The 15457-nt window shown below is 43.0% G+C and overlaps 1 protein-coding gene across 1 annotated transcript in view; it reads right to left on the bottom strand.

Moving 5' to 3' along the window:
• The window catches only part of LOC108077621 (cytotoxic granule associated RNA binding protein TIA1), a 93304-nt gene extending 81913 nt beyond the window's left edge, over positions 1 to 11391 (bottom strand). Inside the window, 2 exon segments of the mRNA XM_070287311.1 lie at positions 9243 to 10147; positions 10744 to 11391. Coding sequence (XP_070143412.1) covers positions 9243 to 9540 — 298 coding nt within the window. The 5' untranslated portion in view covers positions 9541 to 10147; positions 10744 to 11391.
• Between the last annotated feature and the right edge of the window lie 4066 nt (positions 11392 to 15457).

The following is a 15457-nucleotide window of genomic DNA, read 5'->3' on the forward strand; positions in this document are numbered from 1 at the left end:
GCAGCGTGCAGCAGGCAAATGAACGCAAACTTTCGGCGGCATTAGGGATATGGCAGCGTCTCTGGCGAAGGATATGCAATCATCATGCGGATTTCCATAAGCAGCCAGCGAGCAGCGAGTCGAAGGCAAATAGAAAACCAACAGAGGACACCACCACGGGCACATACACTGTGCACTCGGGGAAAATCTTGAAAATTAAATATTCCTCACTTCTAAATATTATATTTCACATTAGAACGTTAAGTTTTTTGAACTTAATATTTAAAACTCTCTCATTTTCAATTTTATATCAATATTATTTGCTTTATAATTTGTTCCCAGTGCATTAGGGACACCCACACCCTCCCCTAGTGCTCGTTGTAAGCTGCAACTGGCTTAGCTCAATATCCTTTTTGGTGCAACTTTAAACTATTTTCAATGGCATTTCCGACTGCATCTCCGCTTCGTTTTGACTTTGCCATCGCCTCTCCGGCGGAGTCAAATGTTTGTACAGTCCCCGCCCGTATCCCTATCCCCCGGAAAATGCCCCTGACTTCTCCACAGGGATCTTCTCTAAGTGGGTTTGAGCATGGAAAAATTGATAAGTTGCCGGGGATGTTCGGTGTGCGTGCTTATTGACATATCTAACTCCGGCTAGCTGAAAAGTGCGATGAAAATGTTTAAAGTTTGCTTTTTGCGGAAGAAAGGGACATGAGAAAAGCCACCGCAGATCCGGAAAAGTTTGCAAATTGTTTTCTGCGGCTTCCATTCAACTCTCTGCCGAGCACAAATGTGAAATGGTCATGGCAACTGATATTTATAATTAGAGAAACTTTATACAAAACACATCGTGGTTTTATTCAGAAACGATGCGTTTCTGAATCATACTCTTGCTTGAGGATTAGTAAGCTTCTGGCTTACGCTTTGAATTGACTCTTTTTTGAAGGTCCGCGAGGTGAATCGTTTGCCATATGTAATCGGTATTGGAGTTGCAGCCCTTTCTGCCCTGGGCGAAGGGTGAGCACAAAAAAGGGATAGGGGGGGATCAGAGGTGCAGGTTAAAAGGTCTGTCTTTAACAACGAAAAATATACCCGGTGCCTAGCAGTGTCAGCTGGCAGCAAACGCAAGTATGCAAAAATAGCAGGGAGACACGCATCCTGCCGAAAAGTGCAGCAGTTGTTCTTTTCCGTATTGCCAATTGGCCGTAGTTAGCGGCAGTCACACACACTTACACTCAGAGAAAAAGGGGCTTAATGGAATATTGATTAAATAAATACATCTTGTAACTAGATTTCAAGAGAAAGAAATAGATAACAATTAAAGAGATTAGACTTTCTTAAGTTGACTGCTAAAAAACACTGTTTGTTTAGTACTACTTTTTTTTAATATAAAATTACAAGGAAATGTGTGTGGTTTTCTGTCAGTGTCTATACCCACACACACACACACACACAATAAATCTCACACCGAACAATCCAGTGGCACTTGTCGCCGTTTATTGATCCAATCATTGGAAATGTGTTAAGGTTTTTAAAGCAGTGCCTCTATTTGCTTCAAGTTTTTTGCAGGACACCCCAGCTGGTCCCTGTCCCTTAACCCTTGAGCGCCCACTCCCCACTCGACCCTTGCCACCCCCTTCCGCTATCCGGCGAGTTGCCTTTTTGCTGGGTGCTTTCTGTTTTTTTTCTGTTTGCATTTTTTGTTTGTTTCGAGCTCTGCAGCAACTCAACTGTCGACTGTTTGCTTTGCGTTGCTTTAACGCTATTTTCGCTCAGTTCTGCTTTGTTTTGTTTTGTTTTGTTAAGCACTTTTGTACGGCTTGCTGTTGTTGTTGTTGCTGGCTGACCCTCCAACACCATTTTCCCCGGCCACCCCAAGCGCCAGTCGTTGATTTTCCCCCAATTTTATTTCATTTTTTTGGGCTGTAAATTTATGCTAACAGCTCTCCATTGAAAATGCATAAATTTATGTGTTTACACTATGTGCAGGCATTTGCTTTGCGGGTGCGGAAACTGGGGCTTCTCGGCTGGGGGCGGCTGGGCGGTGGGGCACATGTGTTTACTTAGCACTTTTTATGGCCAGGCCAAGCCGAAAACCCGGGGCGGTCGGCAGTCGGAATTCGGCAGTCCATGTTTTATTTACCTACAGTTTGTTTTATTTAGCCCAAACTGTTTTTATTTTCGACTAAGCCCGGCCCCGAAAAACTATGCGAAATTTTATAAATTATTATTTGCATAAATTGCCGTATTTGCCAGCGCAAATGAGACCAAACTCAAACAGAAGTCCGCACGCACAGCTCATAAAATTTAGCTCAAGACTAAACGCTTTTCGCAGGGACCAAAGATCGGAGCTCCGCTCAAAAATTCCATCAACGCCCCAAATGACTTTATGCAAAAGTTTGGCCAGGACATAAAAACGAAGGCAAAGAAAGCTGTGGAGCTGAAATGCCAAACGAGCAAAACAATGCGGACACGATGGCAAAGGGTTAAGGAAAGGACTCACACGTACGTGGTGCACACAGAGACAAAAAGGATTATGGCAATTGTAATAAGCTATTTGATAAGGAAAGTCAATATATTTTCCTAGAAGATTTACATCTCTTCTTCTAATTTATGAAAGAAAAACTAAAGTAGTATCCATGAAAATCAAGCATTTTAAATATATTATTAAAAAGAATTCTATAAAAATTTAGCTTGATTTAATTTTTTTAATATTTTAAAGACTTTTTCTCCGTGTAACCTCAGTCCCAGCTTGACGGCAGTCGGAGGCACTGTGGCCAATGCATTAAAACGTGCCAAAGTCAGCCAGCGGCTGAGGAAAAAATGAGGATGAGTTGGAGCGGGCACAAAGTCTGGGGCGGGCACATAAATGCGAAATAAAAACCATTTGAATGGCAGGCGACACTCAAAATCGATACGGACCAAACTATGGGAGGGGCCGAGGGAGCCAGGATCAGGGGTCAGCGGGCTGGACGCTGGGCATGGCGAAAGTACGAAAATGTAAATGCGCCTCGGCCCACGAGCCCAAGTGTCCTTTCTGTATGTTTGGTATATATATGGGGCTGCAGCAGTAAAATAGATGGGCATTTAAGATGAGCCAACTCGCTTTTGGCCCTCTTTCTTTGCAGCCTCTTAATCTACAGTTGCGGTCATCAGAAAAGTTCCTCCTGTTATGGTATATTTCTAAGATATCAGGCAGAGATATGGGCAAAGAGTTTCTAAAACTAAAATCAACGAATCCAAAATCACTAAAAAATTAACTAAATAAACTTGAAATATTTATTTTAATATGTAAAAATAAAGTTTACACTTCTTAAAGCATAAAAACAATAGCTTACAAAAGTTCCGTAAGTAGCTTTTAAAGTTATAAACAATTTATAAGGTTATTCAACGTTTTTGGAAACTACCATTAGTGCTTTTCCCGCGGCTGTTGCACTCTTTCTTGGCCCGAGTCAGTAAAAGAGTTCATGTCCTTGTCGCTGGGTAATGGAGGGCCCCAGTCGAGTGGTCGCCTCCATTTTGGTGTTAATGAAAAATGCATGAAATTTAAATTGCGCCAAAGTGTTGACCAGTGGCTGGACACAGAATAGTAGCACCTGGCCCCCACTGGGCACCTGCAAATCCGCCATTCGAGTCCGCGTCCAAATCCCATCCATTTGGAGGCGGTGCGAGCATCACCAATTTGTTACACCGTGCAACAAGCGAGCGGATCGCAGACACTTTTATTATGAGGCGCCAGAGAACACGGAGAGGCGACAGACAAAGGACGACAAATGCGATGACAAACAATAAGAACAACAACAATGACGCCGCTGTCAATTGTTTGAAATTTAAAAAATAAAAGAAGCAAGAATTCACAGACAAAAAATCGGAGGATACTGTGCAAAAACTGGCACTGTGAGCACTCTGAACCTCATTTTCTATGCCAGTGCCGCTGCCAAATGTCAAATGTCGAATTGAGCAATGAAATGTAAACTTTTCATTTGTCGCCGCCAACAGGAAGCAAAAAGAAACACAAAAGGAATTGCAGTGTAAGGAATGGGCCCAGGAGTGGACGGCCAAAAATGTTACAAATCAAATGAAATGTAATCAAACGGAATGAACAGGCCAGGGCAGGGACATAAAATGGAGCCACGATTTTTGTGTTTCACTCGGTGACGAGTTCTTTTGCCGGAAAGCATCCTATTTTTAGGCGGACATAAAGCGTGTGAGTCCTTAGATATTTAGTATTTAAGAGTGGTTATTTGTACAAAATTTAATTTGATAATAATTTTACCGAATTGAGTTCTAGTATCCTTCTTTTTTCAACGATCAATACTTTAATTCCTACCTAGAGAGGGCCAAAAAATTTTGCATAACAAATCAACAATCAATAAGAGTGGTTTACATTTTAAAAAATCGAAATAAGGCCTTGCTTTCTTTATCTTTAAAGTTGCTTACTTCAAGCTGAACCGCATTAATTCATTGACACGATTTCCTTAAACATTTTATCGCATCCTCCACTTTGTACCCAATTCAATGGGAATTTATTGAGCGTCTTTAAGCACGAGCTCTCCGCACCAATACCAATACCAGAGCCAGTGCCACTACCAATACCAGTGCTGCTGGGAATTCAAATGGCTAACACAGACACTCGTGCATGGCGATGGCTGTAGCTACTCAATTGTAATGGCCGCTGGCATAAAATAAAGCTCACAACGAGCTCTACCCAAACCCAGAGCTACAACGAGGCACACCCACCGACGTCCACGTCCACGCCCACAAGGCCAACCAACACCTTTTTTATGCGTTTTCATTTGCAAGAGCCAAGGAAATATCTTGCCCACGGGGCGTATTAAAATCAATTCATTTAATTTTGATCAAAGCGAAATAAATCTTTGCGCTTTTTGCTTAATTTCCTTCGTTTTTCTGGTGGGGGAGGAAAATCCACAACAACGTCAGTGAGTAATTTGGCCCGTGTACATATATATTTATACAAGTATATAGGAGCTGTGCTGTGTGGCTGTAAAACGCAAAGTAAGACAAAAAGCACAAATAACAGGGAAATACCGTAAGCGAAATGAGAAATCATTAGTAAGTGAAAAGCTTGTCAATGTATGTGTAAGTACAAACACACATACACACACACACAGACTGCAAAGATAAAGACACATGAAAGGAGAGCGGCGGGCAAAAGTTTTTCCTGCTCCGCTTTTCCTTATCAATGCCAGCGACGGCAACTGAATTAATTTTTCAATTCGCCAAACGAATTCATTGACTTTTTGTGTTCGCCCGCATCCTGGAATCCTGCTGCCCCCGCTCTTGTACACCCACACAACCAGCTTCTTACACTCACACACACCCAGGATACTGATGCAGACTCCACGTTCCTGCTGGGGTATTAAAATCCTTTAAACATATTTCATTTCGAACGCTTTGCGGTCGATAAATGCATTTCACTTTGGTGGTTTTTACCCACACAAACACACACGGCACACACACATTATACGCTCTCACTCGCATGTGTGTGTGTGTGGGTTTCATTTGGCATTGCATACTTTTCGGCTGCTCAGATCCCTCTGCTTTTTCCTCCTTGGAAGTTGACTCCTTCCAATGATTTGCTGGCAAATTACTTTGAGGTGTTGCCCGCTGTCTCTCGCCTCACTTTGCCACTTTTCCACCCATTTTCCCCAACCCACCCACTCTGTGCCATACAAAAATTTCCAAATTCATTTCCAAAACAAACATTTAGGATGTGTGTACGAGTGTGTTGGGCTGGTTGTGTGTGTGTAAGCTGCAAGTGTTGCCAACCAATTTAAAAGTTTTGCTGTCGCCGTCGCCTGAGCGAAAGTAAAGCGCGCTCGTTGCCGCTGCTGTTGTTGTTCTTGTTGCATCATTTGGGGCCAAAAGAAAAACAGCCAAGTGCTGGCGGATCACAGGCAGATAGAGATAATAGTGCGAAATACAGTGGAAATTAGTGGAACGAAATAAGACAACGATTGGAGGAGGAAATAAAATATATATAGTGCATCGTGGGAGGTGCTAAATTTAAGGGTTTAAAAAATCTATCTTGCATTTTTTTCGGTAATTTTTTAACACAAGTAACTATACTCTAAGTTTGTAAAGTAAATAAAATAAGGAAACACGCCTAGAAAAGTAACCCTTCTAGTATATGAAAGGTCTTTCAGGGGTAAATGCCACTGTGGTTGGCCCTTATGGATGTCGTTGTTGTTTTTGTGATGCTTTGGATGGCTGGTTCCCTTTCCACCAACAGCAACTACTGTGGCACTTGTTGGCTCGACGGCTGCTGCTGCCGTTGCCGCTGCTGCTGCTGTTGCAGTTGCGACACTTGAGAAACTCGCAGTCGCTGTTTGTTTTTGCAACAGCGGTGTGTAGGTGCAACAACCCCCTCCCCCATTCGCCCAGTGTATGTGTAAGTGCTCCTCGAAAGTTCATGCACCGTGTGCCACTGCAGCTGTGTGTGGGTGTATACTGTACAGTGAGTGTGGCCTGCATATATAAATTTATATGCATGTGTCTGTTACGCTCTGCTCCTTTCGGTTTGCCGGCAGTTTGGGTCCCGGCTCCTCCTGGCTCCCTCGCATTTGAATTGGAAATTCAGCGGCGTGCTTAATTTTCAATTTGCAATCATTTGGCCTGGTAATCAATGTTTGCTTTGTCGGTGAGCGGTTGTCGACTTTTTCTAGTCCTCTGCTAATTAGTAACTAAGTGGGGCTCATCGCCAAGTCAATTGTCCCTCTTCTCAGTCTCCCTAGGTTTTATTTTTCTGGTCACCGCATAAGCCAGAGGGAAGTTATTTCATTAAGTTTATATGAATTATATATATAGAAATTGTGAAGCAAAATAGGTTAAATTGAAATTGAAGGACCGATTAAATATTACAAGTAGAACTTGATAGCTGAAATTATTTTAAACTATTTATTTAAGTGAATTGGTGTGTTTTGTGCGTAAAATGATTTGAATGACTGCTTATTTCTGTTGTTGCTTATTTAGAAAATAATCAATAATTATTTTTAGACATTCTCTTATTTTTCGATTTAGAATAATCAAATAAATGTTTGCCTCTACTAATTAGAAACTAAGATTCGCTCATCTTCAAGTCAATTGTCCTCGATTCAAAGTCATTTCCTAGGGTTTTTTTTCCTTTTCTGGCCAAGGACTAGAGACTGTAGACACTTACTCCAGTTTTGCACTCATTTCCCTGGGTTTTCCGCAACGGCTGCCTGCTTTACTCGTAAGCCAACCCCGCATTAAGCCAACTTACACAATGCTCGGAACCGGCAGACTCTTCACTTTCACCCCGGATCCGAGATCCTGCTATTTATGCCCTGCCAGTTGGTGTTGTCTTGTCTAGTAATTTTCTCACACTTTGCAGCGCTCATCAACGCTCCGCTGGCCAAAGGGAAAGGCAAACTTCGCAGACTCAAGTGTGGAAATTTTCACTTTTTTGCCATAATTAAATTCATTTTCAAGTTGCTCTTGCCTGGCTTTTTCTACTCGGCGGCTCGACGAGAGATGCCGCCCCACAGCCGCACTCAACTTTTCACTATTTTTAGTAGACATTTTCCATTTTTCATTACAGTCCAAAGTCAGCCGGAGCTCCCCTGCTGTCCCCCGTTTTCCGAGAGAGCCCGTTTCATTTTCATGCAGCTTCCTGTGCCGTTGTTTCCGGTTTTATGCCTGCCTGTGTCTATTTGTGTATAGTTTTTGCCATTAGCAACCGTTGTGCGGGAAGGGGGGACGGACATCCAGGGGAGGCCTACAAATTGGAGAAAATTCCCAATCCCATTCCCAGGCCCGGAATCAGTCTCTGCCTGTCCTGCCTTTGTTTCCAAGTTTCGGCTTAAGTTGTTTTTAAGTTGTAAATCTCTCCGGCTATGCAATTTCCTTGCCCTGCTGCCGGGCTGTATCAAATTTTTCATTTGTGGTTAAAAATATGAAAATTGTAACTGATATTTATGCTTGTAATGCCTACGCTTGACATTTCGGCCTGCCAGGCAGTGAGCATTTTTCGGGGGTGGTGTCCACAATAATTCATCTCAGAAATGCGTGTTCGAGTTTTGTTATTTTCAGATTACGTGTGCGAATTTAGCCATTCGCATTTCCTCCGGCCTCTCAGAATGTTACTCATTCAAAAATAGCAGAAAGTGATACTTGTGCGGCACATTGTGGTTTATTGGAATTTTTGAAAGCTACCTGCCGCACCCCGGACCGTCTGAGATACGTTTAATTGAATGTGTTGCCAGGATGATTTTGCCGTGCGACGCATACAAATGTTGTATAAATATGGAATACTTATATCGATCGCCTCGGGTATTTCTGGCCCGAGTTATAATTGCTGGGACACTGGCTTGAATTCATAAGCTCAAGTGTCTGATGAGTAATCTTGCTTAAAGGTTGAAGGGTATTTTCGTATTTCACTTTAAAAATCATCTTTCCAATTTTAAATTTTTATATTATTTTAATTGTCAAGAGAAACGATTTCCAAATTTCATATTTTAGTAATTTAATTTAACATTAAACTTTATATTCTGAGATAAAGCACTTTTGCACAGAAGCAACATTTAATTAAACTTTAATAATATATAATGCCAATGTTCTGGATACTAACTTTTTAAGCTTTCACAAATCCTTGACTGAAAATGAAATGCAATTATTTCGGGAAATAAAATTCATTCAATTAAATCCAATTTGAAAGCCAATGCTAGTTCGTTTAGAATTGCAAATGAGTGCGTTTACATTTTTCAAATAAATTAAATAGTTGATTGCAAATGGATATTTTTATATAGTTTTTAATTGCAGCTATCTAATGTTATTCATTAAAGATTAAGCGACTTAAATTATATTTGATTTGTGATAGGCTGAGTTATGGATTGTTTTTAAAGGCACTTGAAATTGGCAAGGCATCTTGTTACTTGTATTTTTTTAACACGAGATTATAACAATTTAATAATAATTGTTTTATGTAAAAATCAAAAATATCAAGAGTTGCATTGGGATGAAATGATTGGTTGTTCCTTGGAATCGAATTCTCATAAACAGCACTTCCCCCAAAGAATGATAGTTGTTGTGAAAAATTATCCCCAGCAATGCTGCCAAGCTGCATAAACCGGAGCTCAATAAACTGCTGCATTCGAGACACGTCTCAGGGGCAAAATGGCAGCGACATTTCTCAATTTATGCAACACCTTTTGCCGGTGGAAATTCCGCCAAAATTCGGAGGACATTCACCCGCAGAGGCGAAAATTTGGTTTTCCACTCACCTGGCTTGGAGTTGCTGCCAACTAGCTGCTGCTGCTGCTGCGACACATGCTGCTGCTGCTGTTGCTGCTGCTGCTGCGAGTGCTGCTGCTGGCCATTGTGCTGCAAATGGGCAGCTGTCACCGACTGCTGCTGCTGCTGCTGCGAGTGCTGCTGCTGCTGGGCGGCTGCCGCAGCAGCTGCTGCGGGATGGATGGCCAGCAGCTTCGTTTCCGGCGGCTTGTGCGGACCCATTGTGATCTGCGGGGCGCCCATGGCTATGGTCGGTGCAGGCATCATCAGGGTCGACATGGTCAGCATTATTCGCGAGTGAATTTTGGTCGCTTTCTAACGTTGCACGTTGCCCGTTGCCCGTTGCACGCTGCCCGTGTCCCGCTGTACTTTCTACTGCCGCTTTGTCTCTGCCGTTCTATTGATTTGCTGACCCCTCCGCTGGAGCTGGGGCTGAACTCGGTGCCAAAGGTCGTGCGTTCGCCTTTGTCGCCAGCTTTCTCTGGTTCTGGCTCTGGCTCTGGCTCTGGCTCTGGTTCTCGTTTTGGTTCTGGCTCGGGGCTCTGTCTTCTATGTGTGTTATGTGCGGAGTGCAAACTTATGAAATATGCTCGCCTCTATGTATTTTCACTTTTCGTCCTGCTCCTGACTGGGGGTTCCTTTATGTTATTTTTTGTTTTTGTTGTCGTGGGTATATATAGTGGATATAGGTATATGTATATATATATTTTTTTTTCGCCTTTCTTTTATGTTTCGCTTATGTGTTTGTTCAACCGGAAATACACGAACTCAAGCGCACTTGGCTTGTAATTTCTGCGCTGCTACATTCGGCTGTGTGGATATCGTTTCAGGGATTTCCTTCGCCTTCTGCCTGCCAGTAATCGCAAATTATTCTTTCAGTTCTTTTCTGTTGTGTCTGCCGGCAGCGGAAATTATAAATATTCCTGTCATGCGAGTTTGTGCTCGACGAGTGTGAGCACGAGTCGAGTACGACTTCGAGCCAGTGCCCCAGACGTCTTCTGTTTTAATATCAATGTCTGGTATGTAAAGTGTCAGCCAAAAAATAAAGCGAGAGAAAAGTGTGGAAAAAAGTCGAAACAAAAAGTGAAGCCCTGCTCAGCCGGCTCAAAGTCGCTAGTAAAGTTTGAAGAAGCAGATGGGCTGCAGCAACAACCACATCGGCGAAATCGCTGGCAATTATTTTGCCGGCAGCTTCCACTGATGATGGCTTTTGGTTTCGTCGCAACTTTAGAAGTCAGTGGCTGCAGTGCGAGAATCGTTCGCAAACACCGGCGCCAAAGTTTAATGAAAGTCGCCAAAGTTTAGCGATGAAGATGCAAACAGACTCTAGACAAATCTGCGATCATGTTAATTTAAACAAAAACAAAAAAAATAATAGAACGGCATGAGGGCTTCCTAAGACCAGAATAATTTGCCATTATTGCAATCAGAGTTAGGAGTCTGTGTTTCGAACAACGCACGAGCCAGGCAGACGAGATCAATCGCACACACAGGATATATTTTTACAGGATATACAAAGCGTTCGGTATACGTTCGTACTAGACCGCTGGGCGACGCTTTTCTTACTGAACGCCAGCAGCACACGCATTGGCCAAAATTCAGAGGCGCTGCTGCCACTGCAACGACGGCAGAAAGGCTGCCGATTTTCCTGCTGCCGATTTTCCCGCTGCCACGGCTGCCACAGTCGCTGCCGCCGTTGCTGCTGCTGCTGCCTCTGCTGATGCGTTTCCCTACATTTCTCCGAGCTCCGATGTCCTGGCGAACGAAGGCTGCCATCGCTGGCGTCGGTCATGAAATATTCACGAATGGCTCGCTCTCACTCGCGCCGCCGTCTCCGGCCGTAGCTCCATGCTCTCCGTCCGGGTCTCTCTCCGAACCGCCTTCGCCCCCGTCTGCGCCTCGGATTCCCAAACCCAATCCCAGCTGCCTCTTTTCCGCGCTCCGGGCGCCATTCAGAGCCTTGTCCTCGGCCTCGTCCTTTTTGGACCGTTCGGTTCGGTTCGGGACATCGCGCAGAATCCTGGCCACTGAGAGGGCAGGACTTTTCGAAGAAGCGCCAGACATATTTGAAATTTAGTGGAATATCCTTTAATTTTTATTTACTGTGAAAATAAAGTATAAAGTAAAAACCAGACTTGCTTGAAATAGGAAATAATTTAATATTTTATTCACTTGATTTAAAATAGCAGACTGTAAATTCCTTTTAACTGAGTTGAGTTGATTGGCTTGCCACTACAGCTCGTCAGAAGGACTTCGAAAAATGTCCTACTCCCATTTGCCAAGCAAAAATCCCAGTATTTTTATGGTATCTCTTAGAAACTGTTATACCAACGATTGCAAAGGCAAAAGTAACTGATTTCAATAAACACTAAGAAATGTTCATTCTTTTGACTTTATAAACTTGTTATGCTTTAATACTGTCATCTTTTAAACCTGTTAAAAAGTTGTAAGCTCCAGAGTGACTTTGTTAGATTGGCTTTTCTTGTCAGAGCTATATAGTTGCATGGCTTCACCCAAGTACATTTATCGAACACTATACTCGTCTTCTTGCTAACAATTTTGTTGCCTTAATTACAGCCGACGAAGGCAACCAAAACATGACAACAAAAAACGATGCAATCTCAGGTGTAGCTCCCCATTATTGCATTCCTTCTTCCTTCTTTTTGTTCCCGCTTTTTTTTTCTCTTATTAACATACTTTTCCGCGTTGACAGCCCTGACAGGGATAGCGACCAAAGCGTTGACGGTGTTTGAGGTAATGTTGCAAGGAGTCCTGCTCGAAAAAGTGGAGAAAGCCAACAACCGAATGGGAGAAGAGAGAAAAATACATAATTGCATGTAATTTAGCATGCGACATTATCATTGTTCTGCTCGTATTTAGCATAGAATCAACCTGGCACGGCACAGACGTGGGGTGCCCATGGAATATCCTGTGTGGCGGAAAACAACTCATGAGTGTCCTTTGTCCCTGCTCCCTAACTCACTGAAAAAAAAGGCAAGTTTGAAACTAAATATTTGAGAAAATTATAGACCTTATCTTCATATTTTTTCCCCAATTGCTGGAAATAATTATAAGGACTCGTAGCATTTTCTGATTGTCTCAGTTAAGGTTCTTGAAAACTGTCTTACAATTTATTAAACTTTTTTTCTCCTGTTTGTTATTGCATGAGTTTAAATGCAACACCAACAGCAACAAAAACGGCAGCAACTCAGCGTAATAACAAAAGTGAACTAAACAATAAGAAGCGGCCCTTAGAGCGATGCAAAAGACGAGTTCCTTTCTTGGGGTCTCTCCATGTCCTTCAGACTCGCTCCCTGATTCCGTGCATCAGTCTATGTGTGTATGTGTGTGTGTCATGACAATTGCCCTTTGAATTTTTTAAATCACTTTAAATGAAAACAACAACAGGAGCCCCTCCTCTGAGCCCTGCCTTTTGCCTTTTGTTCCTCGAGTTGCGCTTGTTAGGTAAATCAGCGCCAGCCTGTGTGTGTCTGTGTGTGTGATGGAGTGAGGGCTTTGCAGCAAAAACAACGAGAACAACGGGAAATACAACAATATCATCGTGCGGAAAGTTATAACGTGCTTAAGCGTCTTTAGCTGAAATGAGGCTAAAAATATTTGCTTATAATGAAGTGCAGGACTGTGTGAGTATGACCTGTGACCATGCACAAGTACAAATACACATACAATTGTTTGTTTTTGTGTGGCGACTCAACAATAGCGCATCGGGTACTATTGTTGTTGTGCTCGAGGAGCTCATCCCTTGCCCCTCACCCACACAGCCCCATGAGCAGAAAATTAAGGCATTGTTAAAGCCAATTAGGGTATTTAGTCGAGAGTCCCGTCGCCCTGCCAGGCATAGAGGGAGCGGAGTGTGGACACAACACGGCGTATGCGTGATATTTCATGGCAGATGACAGCTGCCAAGGATAAGAGCGCGAAACTGACAGGAAAACTTTAGCGTAGCTTGGCATAAACTAAGGCAATTCCTTTATAAAAAATAACGTTGGAGGTGCAGATGCATTTCGTGCAATTGAAGCTACGGCAGCTTTAGTCGGGTAAACAAATTTAAATAGAAATTAGGTTCGATTCTCTTATTTACTATCTTCATTCTTTTAATTATAGAAAGCCTAAAAAATACTAAATAAAAATATATACAATAAACAATTTTAATGGCAATTTAAATGCTTCGTCCAATTAGAACCTAATTTTAGGACGTGTGCCTTTGTTAAGAGGATTCCAATTTATAGAACAGCACAAAGCTTAAATCTTAAATCTCCCCAGCGTTAGATAAGCATTTAAAGGCAAAGTTATAAGTGCAAATTAATCGGGTTCGAGCCAAATCAAGCCCTGGGAAAACTAAGCCACAACAAACACGCCACTTCTTGACATAACCAATTGCCTGGGCTGGAGCCAAATAGGTCGACGGCAGCAGACCCTTTAAAGGACAAAAGGATAGACAGATCGTGGAATGGGGAAGCTGGTGGAAGTCGGAAGCGGAGCAACCGCTGGTGGTGCTGCTTGGGGCAAACACAGCTAAGCACCTTTTCGGCCGACACACGCACTGGAAAACGCCGGTCGAGACAGCTCGGAACGCCTCCTGGGAGGTCTTGGGACATTGATGGCTCAGCAAGGAATTTGCAAATTTCGGGCACCCCAAAACTGCCACTAAATAAATTCATGTTCGCATGCTCAAGACAACGACGCCGACCCGGCTCTCTAAAAAGCCAAATAAGTAAATTATTTATGCGGACCCTCCCCTTGGTTTAAGGTGCTACCTAATGGGGGTCACACTTGGAGATTTAAATTTTTAAATAGGTGTGTCAGATAATGAAAATAAGTACCCGGCCGGGGACCTTACCCCGGGAAAAGTACGAGCTCAGGGATGGTTGCTGGAGCGCTTTTCGGGTGTCACAGTTTTCGTTTTGCACTCTGGCGTCGTCTTCTTTTTTTTGCCACGGCCTCCTGATGTGGACACGGCAGCGTGTAGGCCGTGGCCATTTGCCTTTTAACTTGGCTAACGATAATTTGTTTGGCAACTGCCGTCGCTGTTGTGTTTTCATCGCCGCTGCGCTGCCGCTTCCGCTGCGTAATGAATTTTTATGCTTCTTTAATGTACTTTACGCAGATATGAAATTATGTGACCAAAGCGACCGAATCCTCCAATGTGCTCACCCTTCACTTGGAGCGCTTTCCGAACGGGCGACCAGCTCGACCGCCTGCCATGTTAATTATTAATATTTTTTAATTAAAATGTACTCTAGCCGAGCCAACAAAACTCACCCGCCTGTTAGGCAAACACGAGCGGGTGCTAAAAGTGTATGCAAAAAGCGAGTGAAACACAAATAAAATCTCACACACTGAAATAAAGGGAAATAAAGAATAAGCAAGCACTAAATCAACACAAAACTTTGTTGCAGCAAAAAATGTTGAATTTAAAACGAGTGGAGCGACTGCCAGCTCGTCAGTCTGCGGTCTGCCAGATAAATCTCCACTGGGTCTGGTCCCGTCTCTGGCTGTGGCTCTGGCTCTGGCTCCGGGCTGGGAAATGCCCGCATGAATTATCGCATTCAAATATAAGGCCTGCGATGCCTCCGGCCAAGTGAGGCCCATAGTATCCCTGCCTTCGCTTCCGCTTTGTGCAAGTGTGCCCGACTTAATGTAGCGCGAAATAACTCGAATAATTCAAATGTGAAACTGTAGCAAATCGTAGTGTTCATATATTCCGCCTGTCCCATTATGCACGGCCAAATTATGACTGCCAATAATCAAGAGAGAAGGCGCGAACATTTACAGTCAGAAAGAGTTACGCTAGGCTACGCACCCTCCGGCTGCACTTTATTTGACTTGAGTAAGTGAGGACATTAAAAGGAAATGTGATCTATAAATCAGGGATCCAGCAATAAGTCAAAGATCTCAGATCTATAATCTATAATAATTACTTGTTATAAATTGTAATATAATATAGTACAAGGTAAGTTAAAACAGGAACTCACTTCAGACTCAACACTTTAGGGCAACTAAGATCATCATAAATATTAAAAGCATTTGATTTTCCAATGTTACCTAAACATTTACTTTGCTTTGGCCCCATCAATCGGTGCGACTTTTGGTTTCAATGGCTTTCGCAGTAATTGCCCCAGGACTGGCCTTGGCCATTTGATGGCATTGGGAGCGCATTCCCAACCGGAAGCGCGTCCCATCG

This window comes from Drosophila kikkawai, chromosome 3R (genome assembly GCF_030179895.1).
Source record: "Drosophila kikkawai strain 14028-0561.14 chromosome 3R, DkikHiC1v2, whole genome shotgun sequence".
NCBI lineage: Eukaryota > Metazoa > Arthropoda > Insecta > Diptera > Drosophilidae > Drosophila > Drosophila kikkawai.